The sequence below is a fragment of the Mobula hypostoma genome, chromosome 2, assembly GCF_963921235.1.
Source record: "Mobula hypostoma chromosome 2, sMobHyp1.1, whole genome shotgun sequence".
Lineage (NCBI taxonomy): Eukaryota > Metazoa > Chordata > Chondrichthyes > Myliobatiformes > Myliobatidae > Mobula > Mobula hypostoma.
This window is the reverse complement of record NC_086098.1, coordinates 32,035,458-32,058,383: the sequence shown is the minus strand read 5'-3', so window position 1 is coordinate 32,058,383 and position 22,926 is coordinate 32,035,458. Positions and strand designations below refer to the sequence as shown.

General features: G+C 41.5%; 1 protein-coding gene across 2 annotated transcripts in view; it reads left to right on the top strand.

Moving 5' to 3' along the window:
- The first annotated feature begins 943 nt into the window (after window positions 1-943).
- The window catches only part of LOC134338816 (protein eva-1 homolog A-like), a 301,553-nt gene continuing 279,570 nt past the window's right edge, over window positions 944-22,926 (top strand). Inside the window, exon 1 of one of the 2 annotated variants that reach the window (XM_063034913.1) lies at window positions 944-1,178. In XM_063034913.1, coding sequence (XP_062890983.1) covers window positions 1,073-1,178 — 106 coding nt within the window. In that variant the 5' untranslated portion in view covers window positions 944-1,072. The remainder of the gene's footprint in view (window positions 1,179-22,926) is intronic. The other variant, XM_063034895.1, reaches the window with a different exon arrangement.

Genomic DNA, 22,926 nt, shown 5'->3' with positions numbered 1-22,926 from the left:
GGGCGTGACGGCTATTTCAAAGTTCAAAGTAATTTTTATTATCAAAGTACGTATATATCAGCATATACAACGCTGGGATTCATTTGCTTGCGGACAGACTAAATAAATTAAATAACTGCATCTGGGCGTACAACTAGTGTGCACAAGGCAACAGACTGTGTGAATACGAAAAGAAAGAAACAGACCAAAAAAAAACAAGCAATAAATATCGAGAATATGAGATGAAGAGTCCTTGAAAGTGAGTCCATTGGTTGTGGGAACATTTCAACGATGGGGCAAGTGAAATTGAGTAAAGTTATCCCTTTGGCTGAGCCTGATGGTTGAGGAGTAATAATTGTCCCTGAACCTGGTGGTGCGAATCCTGAGGCTTTTGTACCTTCTTCCCGATGGCAGCAGCGAGAAGAGAGCGTGTCCTGGGTGGTGGGGGTCCCTGGTGATGAATGCAGGAGCGTTTAATGTAGATGTGCTCAGTGTTGTAGGGAGGGGCGCGGGGCGGCTTTACGCGTGACGGACTGAGCCGTGTCCACTACTTTCTGTCGGATTTTCCGTTCGAGGGGACTGGTGTTTCCATATCGGGCAATGATACAGCCAGTCAATATACTCTCCACGACGCATCTATAGACGATTGTCAAAGTTTTAGATGTCACGCCGAATCTCGGCGAACTCTTAAGTAGAGAGGCGCTACCGTGCTTTCTTTAAGGGTAAACTAGTTTAACTGTGCAGGATAATAACAAGAAATCGGCAAAACGGTAGAATATGGTGTAAAAGAGTTTAGAAAATGAAATTAGCGAAATTGCTTGTCGGATTAGGCGAGAGCGAGGGGCGTTAGGACCTGGCGGGAAACTGCTGCCTCAGGTGGGAGCCTGTCAATTTCACCCTAAGTCACAGAGTTGCGCTACTCGTCCCTCACTTTCCCCAAACGCCTCCAGCAGTCAGTGTCGATCTGTTTTCCAGCAATGGGACTAGCTGGCACCACAGTGAAATATCAGTCTCGAAATGTGACTTGGCGGAATGAATAACTGAGGAAGGGAAGGATCTTCAGCGTGTAAAACTGATCCCGAATGAGCCAAGGATGTTTCACCCAGATCCGCGTTGCTTACGTTGGGATGTGATTTTGCTGAGCGTGATGGGTCTGGCGTGGTCGAGCAGTTTTGTCACAACTTCTTCGGACTTTTCCGGTAGGGTGATAGACAAATCGACGGGGGAGGAGGGAGGTGGTCAGTTTTTATGGATCCATGGCAAAATAGTTGATTATTTCCTTCGTGTGAGCAGAGTTTTGTTTGTGTTTAAACTGTTTTGGAAGGCGGTCTATCAAAGCCTGCTTGAAACACGAAATAAAAAATAACTACTTCTCCCTTCAGGTAGATGTTATTTAAAATGTCTTGTTCCAAGCGAATATATAGTTTTAATGCTGGATGTCGTACGTTGGGGGATATATATTCTGATTGTTATTTTATTAGCTATTTATACAGCGCAACTGAAGTCTTAGAAAAAACTTAAAGAATAGAGTTGAATTGAAACCAGAAAACGGGTGAAATGGTTTGAAGTTGCATCTTTTTAAGCAACACGCTGATTGCTATCAACGGCTGCTATTTTTAAGAGAAACTTAGTGTAATTCAGCTGCGTCCATTCAGAATTAGAAAGTTGAAGTTCAACTTTGCAATTAAATTTTCACATCTACGTTTCTTTCCTGGGATGGTAGAACGCACGGTGTGAAATAGAGATTCCTTCTTACGTTGTGTCTTTATGACGCGTTAGTAAACAACTCCCACTGCTCCATGGCGAGTAATAAAACTTGTTTTAGCGCTCTTAGATCACCTGGACCACCGTGTATCATAATCGCGACAAACTGTGTTTTGGGTGCCTGTGACTGCTCGATCTTTAAACTTAAGATAACGAGGAACCCTGGGATCATTCCCTCAGCAGAAATCACGCGCTAAACTCAGAAAGGAAAACTTTCTGCAACGCCTTCTGTTTTCAGTCAGCGGTCTTCAACCACGGAACCGTGTCCCTCTTCCACTCCTTCCCCAGCCGCTGGGCAACTTGCTGTGGATTGCATAGAGATGGGAGAAAAAGAGACAATGTAGGGCCGTAGACCTGACATTTAGTCAGGTTTGGTCATTAGTTCCCTTTCACGCCTTTGCGGGTCTTTTTTGGGGTGTTGTGCAGAGTGAACTGAGGATGCATTTGTTAAATTGCGAGCATTATAAACCAGCCATTGTCACCTATCTGCTAATTGACTTTGTATGTTTATTCAAACTGACCACTGTAGTTAGTTGGGCGCGAGTCTACAGCCAAAATCGCTGTTGTCTTTAATCTGGCCATAATAAAGACAATTTGTTTGACAAGCTCTTTTCAAGTGATTATCCAGGGGATTACCGGTTTTGTATGGTCATCAAACACTCTGATATCGATTTTTTTGGGGGGGGGAATGAAAGTTGTAGTTATCTTCTTGACTGGTGGACAAGGGGGAAACCTGTCAGTATTCAGTTTAGCACAACCGTTGCCAGAAAATGAGTTATCAGGAATTTAGCAGAAGTACCCTTTAAACTCAGGAACGTGGATTTGAATCCACTTTAAACAAAAGCCTTTCCAGTCCCTGCGGTCTCTCGTGTCTCCAGCCTTTTACACCGATTGACTGTAGGAATCCAGTTGAAAGTGGGCAGCTCAAGAGTTAGGAACACGAGGAGGGGAAAAAAAAGAAAACTCATCGGTGCAGTAGGGGGTGATACTGTTCTAAAATTGAAGCTTAGGGTATGTTTTCTATGAAAGGGCATAGCATTTGTGACTCTTCGTGTAGCTTATCTTGTATCCCAATAGAAATGCTAAATGCTTAAACAAAGGTCAGAAAACTTGTTTTTCATAAAGACAGAGATGTGGAAATTGAGGGAATACTCGGGAGTAGTGTTAAGTCATCTGGGTAAAGTTTCTTACTGAAATGTGCTGTGAGCATGAGGGGTTGTTGGTATATTTCTGTTTTTGATGTTCTTGCCTTCTTATGAACCCTTCAACTTCATAAACCTGTGATCAATAAAACAATTTTAGTTTTTGTGATGGGCACACTTAGGGATTTATAAGCTATCATCTGAAAACTGTGGACATTTAACACAGACGTTGGCAAATGGCAATTACTCTGGAAGTTAGAGGAACATAATCACATGACAAAGAACTGGCAAGTGCTTTTAATAGATTACGCTGCTTAACTGAAAGAAAGAAATATAAATTATCAATGATTTCACGGCCAATTTAATGACATTACCATTGATACTTCTTTAACAAATGTGGGAAATGGACTCCGATGAGTCCTTCTAGACTGGATTTTTTATGAGTTTAGTGTAAGTGTCAATCTTTTAATTGCTAATTAAACAACTTAGAATGGCTGGGATAGTATGGTCAGAGGTAAAAGGACAACACCGGCAAAAGTCTTAGGCATGTATATATAGCTAGACACACAAAATGTGGTTCATTTGGATTTCCAGCATCTACAGATTTTCTTGTGTTTATGTACAGCTCAAGTGGCTAAGATTTTCGCTCAGTACTGTAGTAAAACTTTTATGTATTGCACTATACTGCTACCACAGGAAATACAAATTTTATGACATATGTGAGTGAGGATAAACCTGATTCTGATATGGGGGTCTCTATTGTGGACTGAGAGTGGGAAGGAGGCAAGGAGAGAGGAATGATGGTTGAGAAAAGGGGATGAGAGAGGGGATGGAGTGGGAAGCACCAGAGAGACTTTCTGCAATGATCAATAAACCAATGGGTTGGAATCAAATGACTTTGGCTGGTGTTTCAGGAGTGGTGTGTCTGCACCCATGACTTATTTACCCGTTCTTTCCTCAAACAGTTCAATATTTGACAGAGAGACCACAGTCAGTCCGTGTTGGCAGGAACATCTCTGACTCCATCACACTGAGCACTGGATCCCCACAAGGCTGTGTGCTTAGCCCATTGCTGTTTACGCTGCTAACACATGACTATGCAGCCAGATTCAAGGAAAACCTGATCATTAAATTTGCTGATGATACCACAGTGGTGGGGCTCATCAGCAAAAATGATGAAACTATGTACAGGGAGGAGGTCAAACACCTAGAGAGCTGGTGCAGGGATAACAACTTGATGCTTAATGTCACCAAAACCAAGGAGATGATCATCGATTTCAGATGGTCTCAGCCTGAGCACACACCCCTCAGCATCAGTGGCTCCACAGTGGAGAGAGTGGAAAACATCAAGTTCCTTGGGGTGCAGATCTCGGACAATCTCACCTGGTCCAGGGATTGTGAAACAGGGCCAGCAGAGATTGCACTTTCTGAGGAAGCTTAAACAAGTATCACTCCCCACTAACATCTTAACGACATTCTACAGAGGCGTGGTTGAGAGTGTGCTGACCTTTTGCATCACAACCTGGTACTCCAGCTGCAGTGCTGTCGACAAAAAAGCCTTGCAGAGGGTAGTTAGGGGCGCAGAGAAGGTTATTGGGGTCTCCCTACCTTCTGTCCAAGACCTCTTTCAGAGCCGATGTCTCCAGAAGACACGGTACATCATTAAAGACCCCTCAGACCCTCTCCATGAACTGTTCGCTCTTCTGCCATCAGGCAAACATTACAGGAGCATCAAAACTAAAACCACAAGGCTACTAAACAGCTTCCTCCCACAGGCAGTCAGACTGCTAAATAGCTGCTCCACCTGACTCTGCTTTGGACACTTTTAACTTGCACTGGACACTTATAACTGATTTTAACTGACATGTGGCTGTTGTGTTTTACTATTTATTGTTATGTTTATTATTTAGTGTTGGCTTTGTTAGGTTATGATTGCACTGCCCCTGAGAAACGCTGTCTCATTCTGCCCTGCAGAGCTAATGTACGGTTAGAATGACAATAAAGTTTTTTGAATCTTTTGAATCTTGAATTTTGAATCTATTTTTCTTCCAATAATAATTTTTCTTTCATAGTGAGTGTTTTGATATTTTCCTGAATCTTATTGTAATCGTCGTCGTGGCTCTCCCTCAAGGTCGAGGATGATGGTCTTCGTTCCGTTGATCTATTTATGGGCTCTCAAGTGGCTTATGAGTCCAATCTTGGCTTTGAAAGTTCTTCCGCATTCAGGACAGGTAGTTCCGTATGGCAGTTCTGCACATCTGTTGGCTTCAAAAGTTGCTGTTCCTTCTCGGATGATGGCCTGCCAGAGTTTCCTGTCCTTGGCATTGGTTTCCCAATTGTTGATGTCAATGTTACATTTCTTCATGTTGGCTTTTAAGACGTCTTTGAATCTCTTCTGTTGTCCGCCTCTTTTACATTTGCCTTCTTTAAACTGGGAGTAGAAGATTTGTTTTGGCAAACGTTCGCCTTTCAACTGAACAACATGACCGCTCTATCTTAGTTGGTTCTTGATGACGTAGGCTTCAGTACTTGTTGTTTTTGCTTCATTTAGCACGCTAACGCTGGTTCTTCTATCTTCCCAGCTGATATTTAAGATGTTTCAAAGACTGCATTGATGGATCTTTTCAAGTGCCTTCAGATGTCGTCAGTATGTTGTCCAGGGAGCTCACTCTGGACCTTACCGCCATGGGTGACCCTACCAGGAGCATAGCTCCAGACGGCATCGCTGTCGGGATCTCAGGACCACACAAGCTTCTCCTCCATGACAAGGTGACAATCCATGCAGAAGCCTATTATAATAATCATTTTTTGAACAAAAAAAAAGATTTATTTTAGACCATAAGACCGCAAGACAAAGGAGCCAAATTAGGCCATTTTGCCTATCAAGTCTCCTCCACCTTCATTCATGGCAGATTTATTATCCCTCTCAACTGCAATCTCTTGCCTTCTCCCTGTAACCTTTGATGGCCTGAATAATCAAGAACCTATTAAACTTCACTTAAGTATACCCAATGGTTTGACCTCCACAGCTGCCTGTGGCAATGAATTTCACAGATTCACTACCCTCTGGCTGAAGAAATTCCTCCTCATCTCTGTTCTAAAGGGACGTCCTTCTATTCTGAGGCTGTGCCTCTTGGTCCTAGACTCCCGCAATATAGGAAACAGTTTCTCCGTGTCCACTCCTTGTAGGCCTTTCAATATTCTATAGGTTTCAATGAAATCCTCCCTTATTCTTCTAAACCCCAATAAGTACAGGTCCTCATCATTAAATGCTCCTTATATGGCAACTATTCAAAGGTCAAAGTAAAACTTATTATCAGAGTACCTACGTGTCACCACGTACAGCCCTGAGATTCTTTTCCTGCAGGCATACTCAACTAACCTATAGAACAGTAACTGTAAACAGGATCAATGAACAGCAAACTGTGCAAATGCAAATATAAATAAATAGCAATAAATAACAAGAGCATGTAATAACAAGATGAGTCTTTAAAGTGAGATCATTAGTTGTGGGAACATCTCAATAGATGAGTGTAGTTACACACACACAAAACGCTGGAGGAACTCGGCAGGCCAGGCAGCATCTATGGAAAAAAGTACAGTCAATGTTAATACTGTTCTTGAACCTGGTGGTGCAAGTCCTGAGGCACTTGTACCTTCTACCTGATGACAGCAGCAAGAAAAGACCATGGCCTGGGTAGTGAGGATCTTTGATGATGGATGCTACTTTTCTATGACAATACTTCATGTAGATGTTCTCAATGGTTGGGATGGATTAACCTGTGATGTACTGGGCCGAATCCACTACCTTTGTGGGATTTTACACTCAAAGGCATTGGTGTTCCTGTACCAGGCCTGAATACAGCCAGTCAATACACTTTCCTCTGCACATCTATGGAACTTTGTCAAGGTTTTTGATGACATGCTGAATTCCTGCATTCTCCTAAGGAAGTAGAGGTGATGTCTTGCTTTCTTTGCAATTACATTTATATAATGGGTACAGGACAGGCCCTGTGAGATAGTGACACCCAGAAATTTAAAGTTGCTGACCCTCTCCACCGCTGATCTTCTGATGAGGACTGGCTCATGAACCTCTGGTTTTCCTCTCCTGTAGCCTATAATCAGTTCCTTGGTTTTGCTGACATTGAGTGAGAGGTTGTTGTTGTGACAACACTCAGCCAAATTTCCGTCTCCTTCCTGTATGCTGATCCATCAACACCTTTAATATAGCCCACAACAATGGTGTCATCAGCAAACTTGTATATAGTGTTGGAGTTGTACCTAGCCGTATAGTCATAGGTGTAAAACGAGTAGAGCAGAGGGCTAGGTCCACGTCTCTGTGGTACATCTGTGCTGATGGAGGAGATGGTTTTGCCAATCCAAACTGACTGGGTCTGCAACTGAGGAAATCCAGGATCCAATTGCAGAAGGGGGTATTGAGGCCCAGGTGTTGGAGTTTGCTGATTAGTTTTGAGGGGATGATGGTATTAAATGCTGAGCTGTAATTGATAAGGAGCATCCTGATGTATGCACCTTTGCTGTCCAGATGTTCCAGGGTTGTGTGAAGAGCCCATGAGATGGCATCTGCTGTGGACCTGTTGCTTCAGTAGGTAAATAGGAGAGGATCCGAACTGCCCCTCTGACAGCAGCTGATATGTTTCAACACCAGCCGTGCAAAACACTGGGTGATGGTCATTGAAGCAGGCTACAACACTCTTCTTGGGCACCGACCTGATTGAAACCTGCGTGAAGTAGATGGGTACTGTACAACGACAAAGCGAGAAGTTGAGGATATCGGTGAACACACCAGCCAGTTGGTCGGCACAGGTCTTCATTACTCAGCCAGGTACTCCATCCGGACCGGATGCTTTCCTTGGATTCACCCTCTTGAAGTCAGCCTGCGCGTCATCTTCAGATACTGAGACCAAAGGATGGTCAGAAGATGTGGGAGTGCACGATGGTTCCTCCATGTTCTGATGGTCAAAGCGAGCATAGAAGACATTGAGCTCATCTGGTGGAAGCGAGGCTCTGCTGTGTCCCATGTCACTTGATGTATGGCATTCAAACCCTGCCACAGCTGTCGAGCATCCCTCATTGGTTCCAGTCCAGTCTAGAATCTCCACTTCACCCGTGAGATGGCTTTCATTCATGGGATTATTCCTGTGAACCTCCTTCGGACCTTCTCCAATGCCTTATAAAGGCTCAGCATTACATCCTTGTTTTTCTATTCTGTTACCTATCATAGGAAAAGTGAATCATTTGGTTTCTTATTTTTTTGCTCCTCCTCTCTTTCGTGGTACTCGACAAGGCTGTCCTCTTAGTCCCCTATTATTTGATATTGCATTAGAACCTCTTGCAATTGCTATTCGAGAATCTTCAAATATTACTGGGATAACTCGGGGATTAAAGTCCCATAAATTATCACTCTATGCTGATGATTTACTTTTATATATTTCTAATCCTGAGAGATCCATTCCTGCTGTTTTAGAGTTATTAGCACAATTTGGTCTTTTCTCAGGTTATAAATTAAATCTTAGTAAGAGTGAACTTTTTCCGATTAATAAACATCTTCCCTTATATTATAAATTTCCATTTAAATTGATTAATAATTACTTTTCATATCTTGGGATTAAAATTACTTGTAAACATAAAGATTTATTTAAGACTAACTTTTTACCATTAATAGACCATATTACTCAACTTTCATCTAAATGGTTTCCCTTATATTTAACTTTGATTGGTCGTATTAATGCAGTTAAGATGTTTTTTTTGCCAAAATTTTTATATGTGTTTCAGGCATTACCAATTTTCGTTCCTAAATCTTTTTTTGATAAAGTTGACTCTAAAATTTCTTCATTTATTTGGCAGAATAAGAATCCGAGACTGGGTAAAATACATTTACAGAAAGCTAAGAGAGATGGAGGTTTAGCATTACCTAACTTTAGATTTTATTATTGGGCTATTAATATTCGACATATGAAATTTTGGTTACTTGACCGGGACATACTATCTATTCCTAAATGGGTAGCATTGGAATTACAATCTGTTCAGGGTTATACACTTGGTTCTATTTTAGGTTCCTCTCTTCCTTTTGATTCGAAACGTCTTAAGCAGGTCTCTAACCCGATAGTTAAATATGCTTTGCGCATTTGGTTTCAATTCAGAAAATTTTTTGATCTTAATCAATTCGGGTTAGCGATTCCTATTTTAGGTAACATATTTTTTCCTCCCTCTTTTACGGATCGCGCTTTTCAAACTTGGAAGTCTTATTTTTTGCTCCATCATTCAATGAGATCATGCTGACCTTTTACTTCAGGCACCAAGTCCCATGAGTCATTTAATATCCAGAAATGTAGCAATCTCTGTTTTGAATGTGATCAATGATTGAGTCTCCAGAGGCCATAGGGGCAGAGAATTTCAAAAATTCATTAACCTGTGAGCAAGGAAAACAGTTGTAGATGAGTCTGTCCCCACAAAATCATTCAGAGTCTTTCCCTCCAGAAGCCCTAGATGAACCATGAGATCTGCAATCTGCTGGCGGCCGGATCAGAGGTATTTAAGTTCTGTGACCAAGAAAGTTACAGGAGGTCCAGGTACGATCTCCGGAAAGTCATCACATGGGTGAAGTGACAACTCCAGATTAAACTTTGATCAGTGAAGGATGCTCGACAATTGAGGTAGAGCTAGAATGCTATCACCTCTTACAAAGTGAAATCAAGTGACATAGGTGAAAAGGGGGCTTCACTTCTAGATGAGCTCAATGCTTTCTATGCTTGCTTTGACCATCAAGACATGGAGGAACCATCACGAGTTCCTACAGCCCCCGTTGACCCTGTCTCTGATGGCAAGGTGACAGCATTCTTCAGGAGGGCAGACCCACAGAAAGCATCTGGCCCAGATGGGGTACATGGCCAAGTACTAAGGACCTGTGCTGATCAACTGGCTGCAGTGTTCAATAAGATCGTTAAGCTCTCGTTTTGGCAGTCTGAGGTACCCAGCTGCTTCTAGCAGGCTTCAATTATACCAGTGCCCAAGAAGGACATGGTAACCTGCTTCAGTGACTATCATCCAGTGACATCCAGTGATGAACAGCTTTGAGAAGCAACTTGGATCCACCCCAGTTTACCAGTGACACACAAGTTCTCAGCAGATGCCATTTATTGGCTCTGCACTCAACTCTGGAGCATCAGGACAGCAAAGATGGATACCTCAGGATCAACACACATCAAGGTTGCTGGTGAACGCAGCAGGCCAGGCAGCATCTCTAGGAAGAGGTACAGTCGACATTTCAGGCCGAGACCCTTCGTCAGGACTAACTGAAGGAAGCTCAGGATCAGCTTTATCGACTACAGCTCGGCATTCAATGTTATCACCCCTGCAAAACTAATCAATAAGCTTCAAGACTTGGGCCTCAATACCTCCAGTTGGATCCTCGACTTCCTCACTTGCAGACCCCAGTCTTTCAGTTGGGCAACAACATCTTTTCCACAATCTCCATCAGCACAGGTACATCACAATGCTGTACTGCTCTACTTGCTTTACACTTATGACTGTGTGGCAAAGCAAAGCTCCAATGCCATATTTAAGTTTTCTGCAACACCACTGTCATAGGCCGAATCAGAGGTGGTGACGAATCAGCATAGAGGAGTGAAACTGAAAATGTGGCTGAGTGGTGACACAACAACAGCTTCTTACTCAACGTCAGCAGGACCACGGAGCTGATTATCGACTTTAGGAGAAGGAAATTGGAGGTCCATGAGTCAGTCCTCATCTGAGAATCAGAGGTGAGAGGGTCACCAACTTTAAATTCCTCAGTATTATCATTTTGGGGGACCTTTCCTGGGCCAAGTATGTAAGTGTAATTATGACGAATGCACTGCGCACTTCTGCTTCCTTAGGGGTTTGCGAAGTTTGGCATGACATCTGAAACTTCAGCAAACTTCTATAGATATGTGCTGGAGAGTATATTGACTGGCATTAGAGCCTGGTATGGAAACACCAATGCCCTTCAATGGAAAATCCTACAATAAATAGTGGATACAGCCCAGTCCATCAAGGGGAAAGCTCTTCCCAGCATTGAGCACACTTACACGGAGCGTTGTCACAGGAAAGCAGTGTCATCATCAGGGACCCCCACCACCCAGCCCATGCCCTCTTCTCACTGCTGCCATCAGAAAGAAGGTACGGGAGCCTCGGGACTCGTACCACCAGGGTCAGTGACTGTTATTACCCCTCAGCCATCAGGCTCTCAAAACAGAGGGGATTACTTCACTCGGCTTCACTCATCTCATCTTTGAACCGTTCCTGCAACCTCTGGACTCACTTTCAAGAACTATTCATCTCACATTCTTGATGTTCATTACTTATTTATTATTGTTACGATTATTTTTCTTCTCTTGCTTTTTTCTATTTGCACAGTTTGTTACCTCTTGCACGCTGGTTGTAAGCCCTGTTGGTGTAGCCTTTCATTGATTTCCTTATGGTTATTGGATGTATTGAGTATGCCTGCAAGAAAATGAATCTCAGGGTTGTATATGGTGACATATATGTACTTCGATAATAAAGTTATTTTGAACTTCGCCTAAATTAACTCCTAAATATTTTATGCCTTATTTTGAGATAGTGACCCCGAGTTGCTGCCTCTTTGGTCGGGATGGGGGGATGGGGGGGGATCCTCCCATACATCTACAATGTAAAGTTTGGAATTTTGTATTCTTCAATAAGTTCAGCTCTCATTCTTTTAAACTCTATTGAATAAGGCATATCCTACTCAATCTCTCCTCATATCACAGACCATTCTTCCCAGGATCTTTGCTGCACTGTCTCTATAACAAGTATATAATGTTTAAATAAGGAAACCAATATTGTGCAGAATATTCATGGTGTCATCTCCATAATGTTCTGTTTAATTGTAGTGAGCCATTTTTATGCTTGCAATCAATAAAAGACAAATATTATTTGCCACCCTAATTGTGCGCTGCACTAACATGTTAGTTTTTATTGACCCACGTATAAGGGGCACTTTGCTTTCCTTGAACATCAATGTTTCCTGGTCTCTCACTAGTTTAGCATTTTTTTTCTTCTATTTATGTGGATAATTTGTCATTTTTCCATAGAGCGTTCCACCTGCCATGTTGTTGCTCACTCAGTTAGTTTGTGTAGTTTCTCTTGAATCCCCCTTGTATTCTCAATAGTATTCTTATTGCACTTAATTCATGCCCACAGTAAACTTGGAAATATTACAATTGGACCACTTGGCTACATTGTTGATATAGATGTGAAAGGCTGTGGTCAAGCACTGGTCTGTATAGTGCCCCACCACGAATCACAACCTGCCAATATGCGAAGGACTTGATCGTTCCCACACTATTGTCTTGTATCGGGTAACTAACTCTCAGTCATGTTTATTTATTATCCTTAATTCATGCATTTTAATTTCAAGATGTGTATTAGCCTAAAGATGTGTTTCAACACTCCCACCCCTTACAGATTCATTAACCAGCACAATAACCTTCAATCTTTAAAAACTACTTACATTTAATATACACAGAATGCTGGAGGAGCTCAGCAGACCAGACAGCATCTACGGAAAAGAATACAGTCGATGCTTCGGACCGAGACTCTTCGGCAGGTCTCCCTAAACGTCGACTGTACTCTTTTCCATAGATGCTGCCTGGCCTGCCGAGTTCTTCCAGCATTTTGTGTGTGTTGCTCGGATTTCCAGCATCTGTAGGTTCTCTCTTGTTTACATCTATACTCTATATCTTAAGTTTTGCTGCAGCTTCAGATCTTAACATCCTTCATCTTGGCAGCCATTCAGGAATTCAATTTGTAGGAAATCACAGTTGTTTGTGTGAATTTATTCCAAGATTAAATAATACATTCATACAGATCTGATCTCCAATCTCAGGTATTAGCTGTATTATTGGCTTTCATTTTACTGAATAGGCTATGGATGGAAGAACGTACCATAGAATTGTACAGATCAGAAACAGGCTCTTAGGCCTACTGAGATCCTGCTAAAAATGAAGCGAAGTGCCCATTTACTTACTTTTGTCCATTCTTTTATTTTTCCCACATTCCCATCGATTCCACCCAGTGTCTGTCATTCTCACGTACACATAAGGGCCAATTTTCAGTGGCCGATTATGGTACCAACTCACATTTCTTTGTGATGTGGGAGAACACTGGTGCACCTGAGGGAAATCTATGTAGTCAAGGGAAGATTCTGCAAACTCCAGACGGTGCTGCTGGCCAGAATTGAACTTGGGTTGCTGCTGGTGCTCTGAGGTTGTAGCTCAGGAGCTGTGCTACTGTGAAAGCCTCTATACAGTTAATACCTGTATTACTTGTTTTATTTTTTGCTGAAGCCCTTAATTCTTTTGAGGGTCAATTAAGTAGTTATTTGTTTTCCTTCAGCCTGCTGTCTCCTTGGGTACTATTTTCCATTCCAATATTCAGGCTTCTGTTACAGCCGTTCTTATACCAGCTATGAAATGACCAATTTCACAATAAAGGCTGATTTATACTTCTGCGTCAATTCGATGCTGTAGGTACGGGGAGGCCGCGAACCCTATGCAGTGCCTATGCGGATCCCTACGCCGTAGCCTGACGCGCATCTCTCCGGAAATGTAACTACGTGTCGCAGCAATGCAGACCGCAAGAGCTGTGATTGGTCCGCTTGGTAGCATCGCTTTTCCTCCTACGCTGCAATAGCTTCCCATTGGGCAACTGAAGGGCAGGGAAGAAACTCTGGCTGCAATGCTTTCCATAAAGCTTTACAGACCTCTGAAATTATGGAGGATACATTTTGCTTTTACGAAAAAAGACGCTCACTTCTTGTTTACCCCGAGAAAGACTACGATAACCATGAAGCCTTGCACGGACAGGTGTGTATGCATGCATGACGTTCGCAAATTGCAGAGCGGCGCAGACACACAAACGCACAAGTATAAATGCTCATAACGCGCGTAGGTCTCTTGTGTAGGTTATGGTGTCGAGTTGATGTACAAGTATAAATCAGCCTTAAGGGTTATAGAATCATAGAAAATTACAGCGCAGGAACAGGCCTTTCTGCCCATCTAGTCTATGCCACACCACTTAAAACTACTTACTCCCATAGATCTGCATCAGAACCAGAGCCAACCATACCCCTACCATCCAAATTTCTCTTAACATTGAAAGTGAGCTTGCATGCACCACATGTGTTAAGTTTTCAAATTCAGTTAAGTTTTGACTGTCAATGATCTAATTCCATTCTACTTTGCACTTCTTTTGTTGATAGCTCATGAAGTGACAGGATCAAAGCACGACGTTGATCCATTATATTTTACCCGTTTGCTGGAATGAGTAATTGATCCTCATATTTGGAACTCAGTAATATTAATGCAGTACTTCATTTTCAGTCATTACTCAAGGTGAACGTCTTTTGTGAACCAATTGAAGAAGTTTATTCCATGAACAGTACAGCAAAGCTTCTGGTAAATGTCACATAAATCTAATTCTGCAAATTTTTCAGGTTTATTCGACAAGTAAGGTAGCAGAAGAATCCATCTATAGATTGGTACAAAAATAATTTATGAAATATGAGAGGCTGCAATTCAGTACAGATTGCAGGCAACAAGAAAAGAGCTTTATTTGCAAATTCCATTCATATTACCTATACGGCAGAAGAGAGTCCAAATGCTCAAAAAGATGCTCATTAAGTAAGGTAGGACTTGCAGGGAGAAAGGAGCCACAATTTATTTCTGGTATAAGATGCAGAAAACCCAGGAGATAATATCAATCAATGAAAAAAACTGAAGACTGTCTCATTTTCTCGGACACTGATCTGAGAACTGGATTCTCAGCAACTACACGTCTCAAAGCAGTGAATTCAAACAATACGGATTCAAAAGTATTTTGTATGTTTGTATTCTGCGGTGATTTTGTGCACAGAGCTGAATAATCAGTCCATTTCTATTTCCAGAATATCTTTTATGTTAGCTGCCACCGCATACTTGGAGTTACTAGAATTTTAGCACGACGTTATATTTTAAGGTTAGTCCACTATTTATTCCATTAGTCTTCCATGAGTTGTTTATTTTCAGTTATCTAAAAGGATAAATAGGAAAGAAATAGGAGAGGTGGTATTGTAAAGTCTGAAAATTATCCAGATTAGGTTATTATGGAATTGCAGTCAGTTATGATTGTGGTTCATCCTGTTCAGGTCAGTAAGAAAGATTTGGTAACTCTTATTATATAGATTTGAGAAACAGTAACCAAAATTTAAACTGTAATCTGGATCTTTCTAGTCTTTTTATATCCCACCAGCAGATATGCTGAATTAGTTGTTACTGTTTCTGAATGGTGAATTGCCTACAAAGTTGGGTGATATCTGATATAAAGGCCATCATTCAGCAGGGGAGCAAAGTAGATGACAGTAATTTAACAGCACCTGGGTTCAAAAGTAGCTTTTCCCTACCCAGTTTGAACATTTATTCTTAATGATATCTTTTCACACTGTAATGACAACTCTGAAAGTACAATTTTTGTTGGATCTGGCTTTAAAAAAAATGCTGATCTGCTTCAAGCTAAAAAAGGAACATGACACTCGAAGGTTAGCAATAATTATAGGCCAGGGTTGGTTCTGCAGAAAAATAAGTGCCTGGAAAAGGTATAGCTCATCAACTTGCCCATTTGCTGGGGCATTTATTCAGCTATTTGCCTCATTCTAGTTTGGGCAACGTTGAAATAAGGGGTTGACCTAGCTTAACCCCAGCTCAGTTTTGTCATGTTTTCATGCACTGAAGTACATGTCATTAGTGGGGACATGGAGGTATTATCACCAGGTTGTGCTGATAATGATGATATGGTGCTTGACCCCAGTAGATTGCTTTGTGTGGTTGATTGTTTCCTACATAGCGCTCTCTGCCTCTCTATTGAATGTCACCTCCGTCCACCTCACCTTTAAATGAAACTGGGCTTGTTTAGCCTTCCTCCTCTCTCCCCTCTTTGCGTTCTGTTCATAGAAAGAGCATGAATGAAAACCCACGGAGACAAGGGGCTTTTAAATGGATGCAGCTGTACTATTAAATCAGTGAAAGTGAATGGGTTTAGATAAGAGCCTTTCCCACTGAGTCACAATCTGGTGGGAACTGGCTGTGCAAAATGAATAGTCACCTAATGGGATGTTTTATTTGAAGGGGAAAATAATTTGCATCTAATACTTTCAGAACAGATTTCATTACTTGCATTCCCTCATATTTACTTCTAAAAATGGAGGTATATTAGTAGTTTATTAAATAAAATTAACTGGATAAATGATTGTAGTTCATGACCTCCAAAGTAACCATGCCCCTCTTCCCCATCCCATCTTCCCCCATAGCTGATTTTTAATTTCACCCGTTACCATCACCATCAAAACATGCTTCATTTTCTTGGCAATGAAAGAGAGAAGTGTTGCGCTGTGAAGAAAGTATGTGGAGAATTAACAAGCATCATTGCAATTATTGTATATCCAGAAAGTACAGTTACATATTTTTCATCTTAGCAACAATGGACATCCATGAGCCCTGATATTTTTGAATGGTTCAATGCCTCATAAAAACTAGAAGCTACTGATGGTTTTAAATAGGTCAGAATTTCCTGCGAACCAGGTCAGGTACTCGTATGATAACCTGAATTTGGCTTCTATGCTTAATGTGAAGGATTTACTAACTGATCTCAGTAAGAGAGTTGGGAGAGAAAGAAGGCCCCCTAAAGGCTAGATCGATTTAAGTAATTCATGTCCCTGTTGACTTTGAGTTTGTCCGTTAAGTAGCTGTAGCTGTAAAGATACCAGGTTTGTTCAGAATCAGAATCAGGTTTAATACACTGGCATACGTCATGAAATCTGTTAACTTTGTGGCAGCAGTACAATGCAATACATGATAATAGAGAGAAAAAAACTGAATTAAGAAAAAATATATTAACTAGTTAAATCAAATAAAACTATAAGATGTAGGAGCAGAATTAGCTAGGCCCAAGGAGTCTACTCCGCCAATTCATCATGGCTGATATCAATTTTCCTCTCAACCCCAATCTCCTGCCTTTTTCCCTATCCCTTCATGCTCTGACCAATCAAGAATCTATGTCTTAAATCAGACTTGGCCTTCACAGCTGCCCCTGGCAAAGAATTCCACAGATTCTGGCTATAGAAATTATTCCTCATCTCCGTTCTAAAAGGATGCCCCTCTATTCTGAGGCTGGTCTTAGAATCTCCCACCATAAGAAACATCCTCTCCACATCCACTCTATCGAGGCATTTCATCATTTGATAGGTTTCAATGAGGTCAACTCTCATTGCTCTGAATTCCAGTGAATACAGGCCCAGAGCCATCAAGTGCTCTTTAAGTGCAAACCATTCAATCCTGGAATCATTTTTGTGAATCTCCTTTGAACCCTCTCCCATTTCAGCACATCCATTCTAAGATAAAGGGCCCAAAACCACTCACAATACACCAAGTGAGGCCTCACCAGTGCTTTATAAATTTTCAGCTTTACATCTTTGCTAAGTAGCAAGTAGTGAAAAAAAAACAAATAAAAAAGTAGTGAGGTAGTGTTCATGGGTTCAATGTTCATTCAGGAATCGGATGGCAGAGGGGAAGGAACTGTTCCTGAATCATCGAGTGTGTGTCTTTAGACTTTTGTACTTCCTTCCTGATGAGAAGAGGGCATGTCTTCAGTGATAGGAGTCCTTAATGATGGATGTCCCCTTTTTGAGGCACCACTCCTTGATGATGTCCTGGATACTACAGAGGCTAGTTCCCTTGATAGAGCTGACTAATTTTACAACTCCATTCAGCTTACTTCGATCCTCTACAGTAGCCCACCCCCAACACCAGATGGAGACTCAGCCAGTCAGAATGCTCTCTATAGAAATTTGTGAATGTCTTTGGTGACATTCCAAATCTTCCCAAACTACTAATGAAATCTCCCCAGTGCCTTGCCTTCTTTATAGTCACATTGATATGTTGGGTCCAGGTTAGATCCTTGGAGATATTGATATCCAGGAACTTGGAATAGCTCACTCTCACCACTTCTGATCCATCTATGAGGACTGGTGCGTGTTCTCTCGTCCTACCCTTTCTGAAGTCCACAATCAGTTCTTTGGTCTTACTGATGTTGAGTGCAGTGCTGTGCCTATAACAACACTCAATTATCTTGCTCCTATCACCATCCAAGATTCATTAAAGTAGCTGATTTCATTGAGGATGAGAACTAATTTAATTTTGAACATTATATATTAGTACCTACTAAAAATAAGTAAGGGTTCTCTGGGTAAGAATAGACAAAAATTCACTGCTACCTTGCTGATTGACTTGACTGTCAAGCATCAACCTTAAGGTCAGAGAGAATAGATGCTTAATATCTGCAGTATGTTTATACATATGCTATCTGTACACTGTTCTTTTCATGAATAATTAAACAGAGTTGATCTCTGAAGAAATTATTCATATCAAGCAGCTAATACTTTCAGGAAATTGGAACACCAAAATATGGGGAAAAAAGTTGGCAGGGAAAACATGGGCCCATTGCCCAGATTTCCACTCAGAGCCCATGCCCACCCACGTTCACTTTTGTGGGTGTGGAGGCCTGAACAAATTGATTCTCTACACGTAACAGGTAGCCAGAGAGGGCGTGCAGCTCGGTGTGCCAAATAGGCCTTGGGCAATGGATCCTGAGGACCCACCTCAGATCACCTTGACAGCTCAAGGGTAAAAGTAAAGATTATTCTAAACCAAATAATTTTTGAAGTCATTTAATACACCAGGTACCGATTTGCATGAGTAAAACAATATGTAACTGAATAATCCTTGAAAGGCTTAGTTTATCAAAAAGCTTGTAACCTGGTGAGACGTCATCGTTACAATGACTCAGACTCTTGTCTTACAATGGGACTGTGAAATGAAGGACATCCTGAATGGGACAAACAATGTGAGTGCTATGGGCTAATTAAAAATAGTTCTATCATAATCCCTAATATTTCCTCTGACAAGCATGGGTGAAGAATTTGGCATTGATAGTTTTGGATTTTATTTTTGTTTTTTAATTTTTCTCTCTCTCCCATTTGAATTGAGCTGAATGTGGATGATACACCCTAAGCCAGTTGAGTATGTCCCGGAGTAAGTACATGAAGTAAAGACAATAATGGGAAATCATATAATTCAAGTTATGATCAAGAATTAACTGCAGTAAAGCTGGAAGAAGTAGCGTTAATTATGGCTTTCAAAACAGATTTGGATAGGCACTTGAGGGAAAGTAATTTCAAAGATTCAAAAGTGCGACTCTTACCGAAGTATGTATCCAGGATACAACTCTGGGAGTCGTCCTCCTGAAGGCCGCTACGTAACAAAGAAACACCTTGGAACCCGTTCAAGAAAACATCAGGCACCCAATGAGCAAAAAAAGGAACAAATTGTGCAAATAGCAAAAAGCGAGTGAACAACACCAAGAATATTAAATATCAATCCAGGAGTCCAGAGTATTCAGTTTAGCTCAGTTCAGCACTGCACCAGTAGCCCACTGCAGGCCGCAGAGACATCCTTTGCCAAGGTGTCCCAGTCTGCATCGATCGAGCAGCTTAAAAAACAGCAAAAGAAAAAGAGTAGCCAGAATCCAGAAACACAGAACCCATGAATCTCAAAATCCCCCAAAATGAGTCCACAGCCTCACCGATCAATCCTGGTAACATGGATCCCAAGACTTCTGTACTTACCCCAGACAGCAGCCACCTCAGACAGGAGAGGCGGGCAGATGGAACCAAACCCCTGCTCGTCCTCGTCGGCTTCAACCTTTCTCGACGCCTCAATCGGAGGGAAGCGACGGAGTCGATCATGGAGTTGCTCCCTGTCTTCAGGCCACACACTCCGCTCCAAACCTCAACGAACTCCCTTGGAGACAGCAACGTGCCAGATTGCTCAAACAGCCCTAAAACACACCATCAAAATGTAAATCACAGGTTCCAATCACACGCAGCTTAGCAGAATCATATTTGAAAGAGAAAGAAATAAAAGAAGTAGTTTTGTGGATGGTCAGCAGGATGTTGCCAATGGTCGTGTTGCTCTCTGGCGCCATTTTGCTGAATTTAGAGGCCTATGGGTAAAGAACAAGGAAATGGGAGTGGTTGGGCTGTTATGCAAGAGCTGGCACTTATTCGATGGGTAATAGCTTACTTTCTGTGTCAAATCTTTCCATATTGTCTAATAAAAGTAAAATATTACCCTTGCAGGTCCTTCCAGGATTATACATGCCCAATCTGTGGATGCCCCTTACAAACAAGCATTTGGGAGACCAGTAGGATGAATGGGGATTTATCTGTCAGCTGCTTCAGGGCTGTAGCATCTTCATCTGGGTGGAAATGGAGCTCTTCTGTGTGCCTTCTGTTTTCCCCTTCCCTCCTAGCTAAGCCCAGACCGTAACAATCAGGACTGAGTTGAACAGAAGCTGGAAATACTGATCAGACTCACTTGCTCACAGAGTCAGTGAGGTCGACTGGCAGCCACTCGTCCTGTGCCTGCTTGCCCTCCCATCACAGCTGCTTTTGTGATGGTCTCCCACACGCTGTTTTTGTTCATTTCCTACTGCCTAAAGTCCTGATGGCATTTGGGCATGAATGCTACTTGCCACTGAAGTGCCAAACATTGTCTTTCCCCATGAAAAGTGATGTACTGGCAAAACTGTTCCAAACTGATCCAAAATCAAAACAAAATAATTGCCGCCAGCCTGCGGCCCCATGGAGTTGTTCTACTTGCGTGACACACCTACAACTCCAATGATTACTCCAAAGAGTTGAATTCCTTATTTCATATTAGCATTTAGCAGACATACAATTTAGCATTATTGAGTGTTATCTCAGCAGTCAGCAAAGATCTGACCTCTGCAGTTCCAAGCTACAAACTGCCACAAAATAAGCATGAATACATAACTTATCCCCTTCGCTTTTACCATGCCCCCACTGATGTGACTAGTTTCCACAATAAATGGGCAACACAGAATATGTAACCCCTACAAGTGAGTTTAATCTCTTACCCTTATTATTTAAGGGTATTTCCATGCCTAGATCCCCTGCCATTAGCATTCATTTGAGGACCGCTTGGAAAATTAAATTACTAACAATATAAATTCCTTAGCCATAAATAACTCATCTCTTGGCAAAAAAAAAATCTCTGTCCAAAAACCACAAGTTGGGAATGTATTATAGTTCTCTTGACTTAGCCAGATGAACTCAGCACCAATAACACTCAAGAAATTTGGCATTGTGGGGAAAGAAAAGCCAGCATGATTGACATTCCATCCTCCATCCTGAATATCCACTTGCTTCACTGCTGGTACACACTGTCTGAAGTATGTCCTATTTACAAAAGCACTATAACGACTTACAGACCCTCTTTCACTTAGCTGTACCAAGGTAACTAGTCCCTGAGAATGCTACCCATCCAAATCATGCACCATCCTGACCTGGACACACTTCTATTCCTTAATTCTCACTGGGTGAAATTCCCGATCCTGACCTTTGGTATGGTTGCAGCAGATCACGAAAGCAGCACCCCTATCTCTTTATCTTAGCAAGGACATTTAGAGAATAAATGCTGCCTTTGTTTTCAAGTCCAGGTTTCATTTTTATATTAAACAAAGACCAAATTGGAATTTTTTGTGGGTTTAAAGTGTTAGCAGCTGGATCAGATATTGTTTTTATACCACATGTTATATAATTTGTTGAAATCATCCCCAATAATTATACAGAAATAGTATAACTTGAGGTTACTGATGCACCCTCTTTATGTTGGTTACATTGGCCTCATACTGTCAAGAATTTGAATCCCTTAAAAAGCTAGCTGATTATTTCTGATGCTGCATCATTAACCTTTTTTTGCTCCCCCTTCCCTCCTCTTCTATTCTCCACCTCTGGGCTCTTTCTTTTCTCACCTGCCCGTCACTTCCTCCTGAGTTCCCTCCTCCTCCCCTTTCTCCTCTGGTTCAATCTCCTCTCCTGTCAGATTCCTTCCTCTCCTACCCACCTGGCTTCATCTATCACCTTCTAGTTATCCTCCTTCCCCTCCCCACACATTTTCATTCTGGCATCTTCCCCCTTCCTTTCCATTCCTGAAGAAGGGTCTCAGCCCGATACATCAACTGTTTATTCATCTCTGTAGATGCTGCCTGGCCTGCTGTCTTCCTCCAGCATTTTATGTGTTGCTTTGGATTTCCAGCATCTGCTAATTTTTTCATGCTTACCATTAACCTTTTGTGTGAAGTGACAATTATGTTACTAAAACAAGCTTTGAAATATCCCCTCTGATTTGGTTAGTTGTTAGTCAGCTGTATTTTCTAACTTTTCTTAAAATTAGATTAACATTAGTACAAATCCGTCATTTCAATGATGTTACTAAATTGTTGCAAATTGGATCCTTTCTTCAGTTGATAACATTACTTTCAAATTCATCGAATTATCAGGTTTTGTACATGAATGATGTGCGCAACAGTGATATAAAATGGATTGGCCAGACAATCAAATGAAATTTTATCTCTAATGTCAACTGTTGTGACTTTGATCGAAGTCAGCGGAGAGACATTGAAACTGGTGAGATAGAAGTCTTTATTCAGCACAACACACAGGCATCATTCTGGAGACAGTCATGGTAGAGGCTCACAAACCCAAAGGTACATCACGTTTTTATACCCTTAAGATCAAAGGTAACAGTAGTTGATTCAATACAATTTTAATAGTTACAATGACTTTGTTTACTTCAATATTTGGGATGACAAATGGTTCCTTTAAGATACGTAGTGGAAACATATTGTAATTGATAAGACACCTTTGAAGGTCCAAGCACCTTTGGGAGAAACAAATTGTCACAAGTATTCTAAAACCTTTTAGCAACAGAGAGACAGACACCCTTAATTAATGTTGTCAGAACTGTCTCTGAGTACAAAAATATGACATGTACACAGAAACTATTGATTGCCTATACCTGTGACCATGCTTGATATGCTAAGTGACAACATCTGTCTGGTTTTC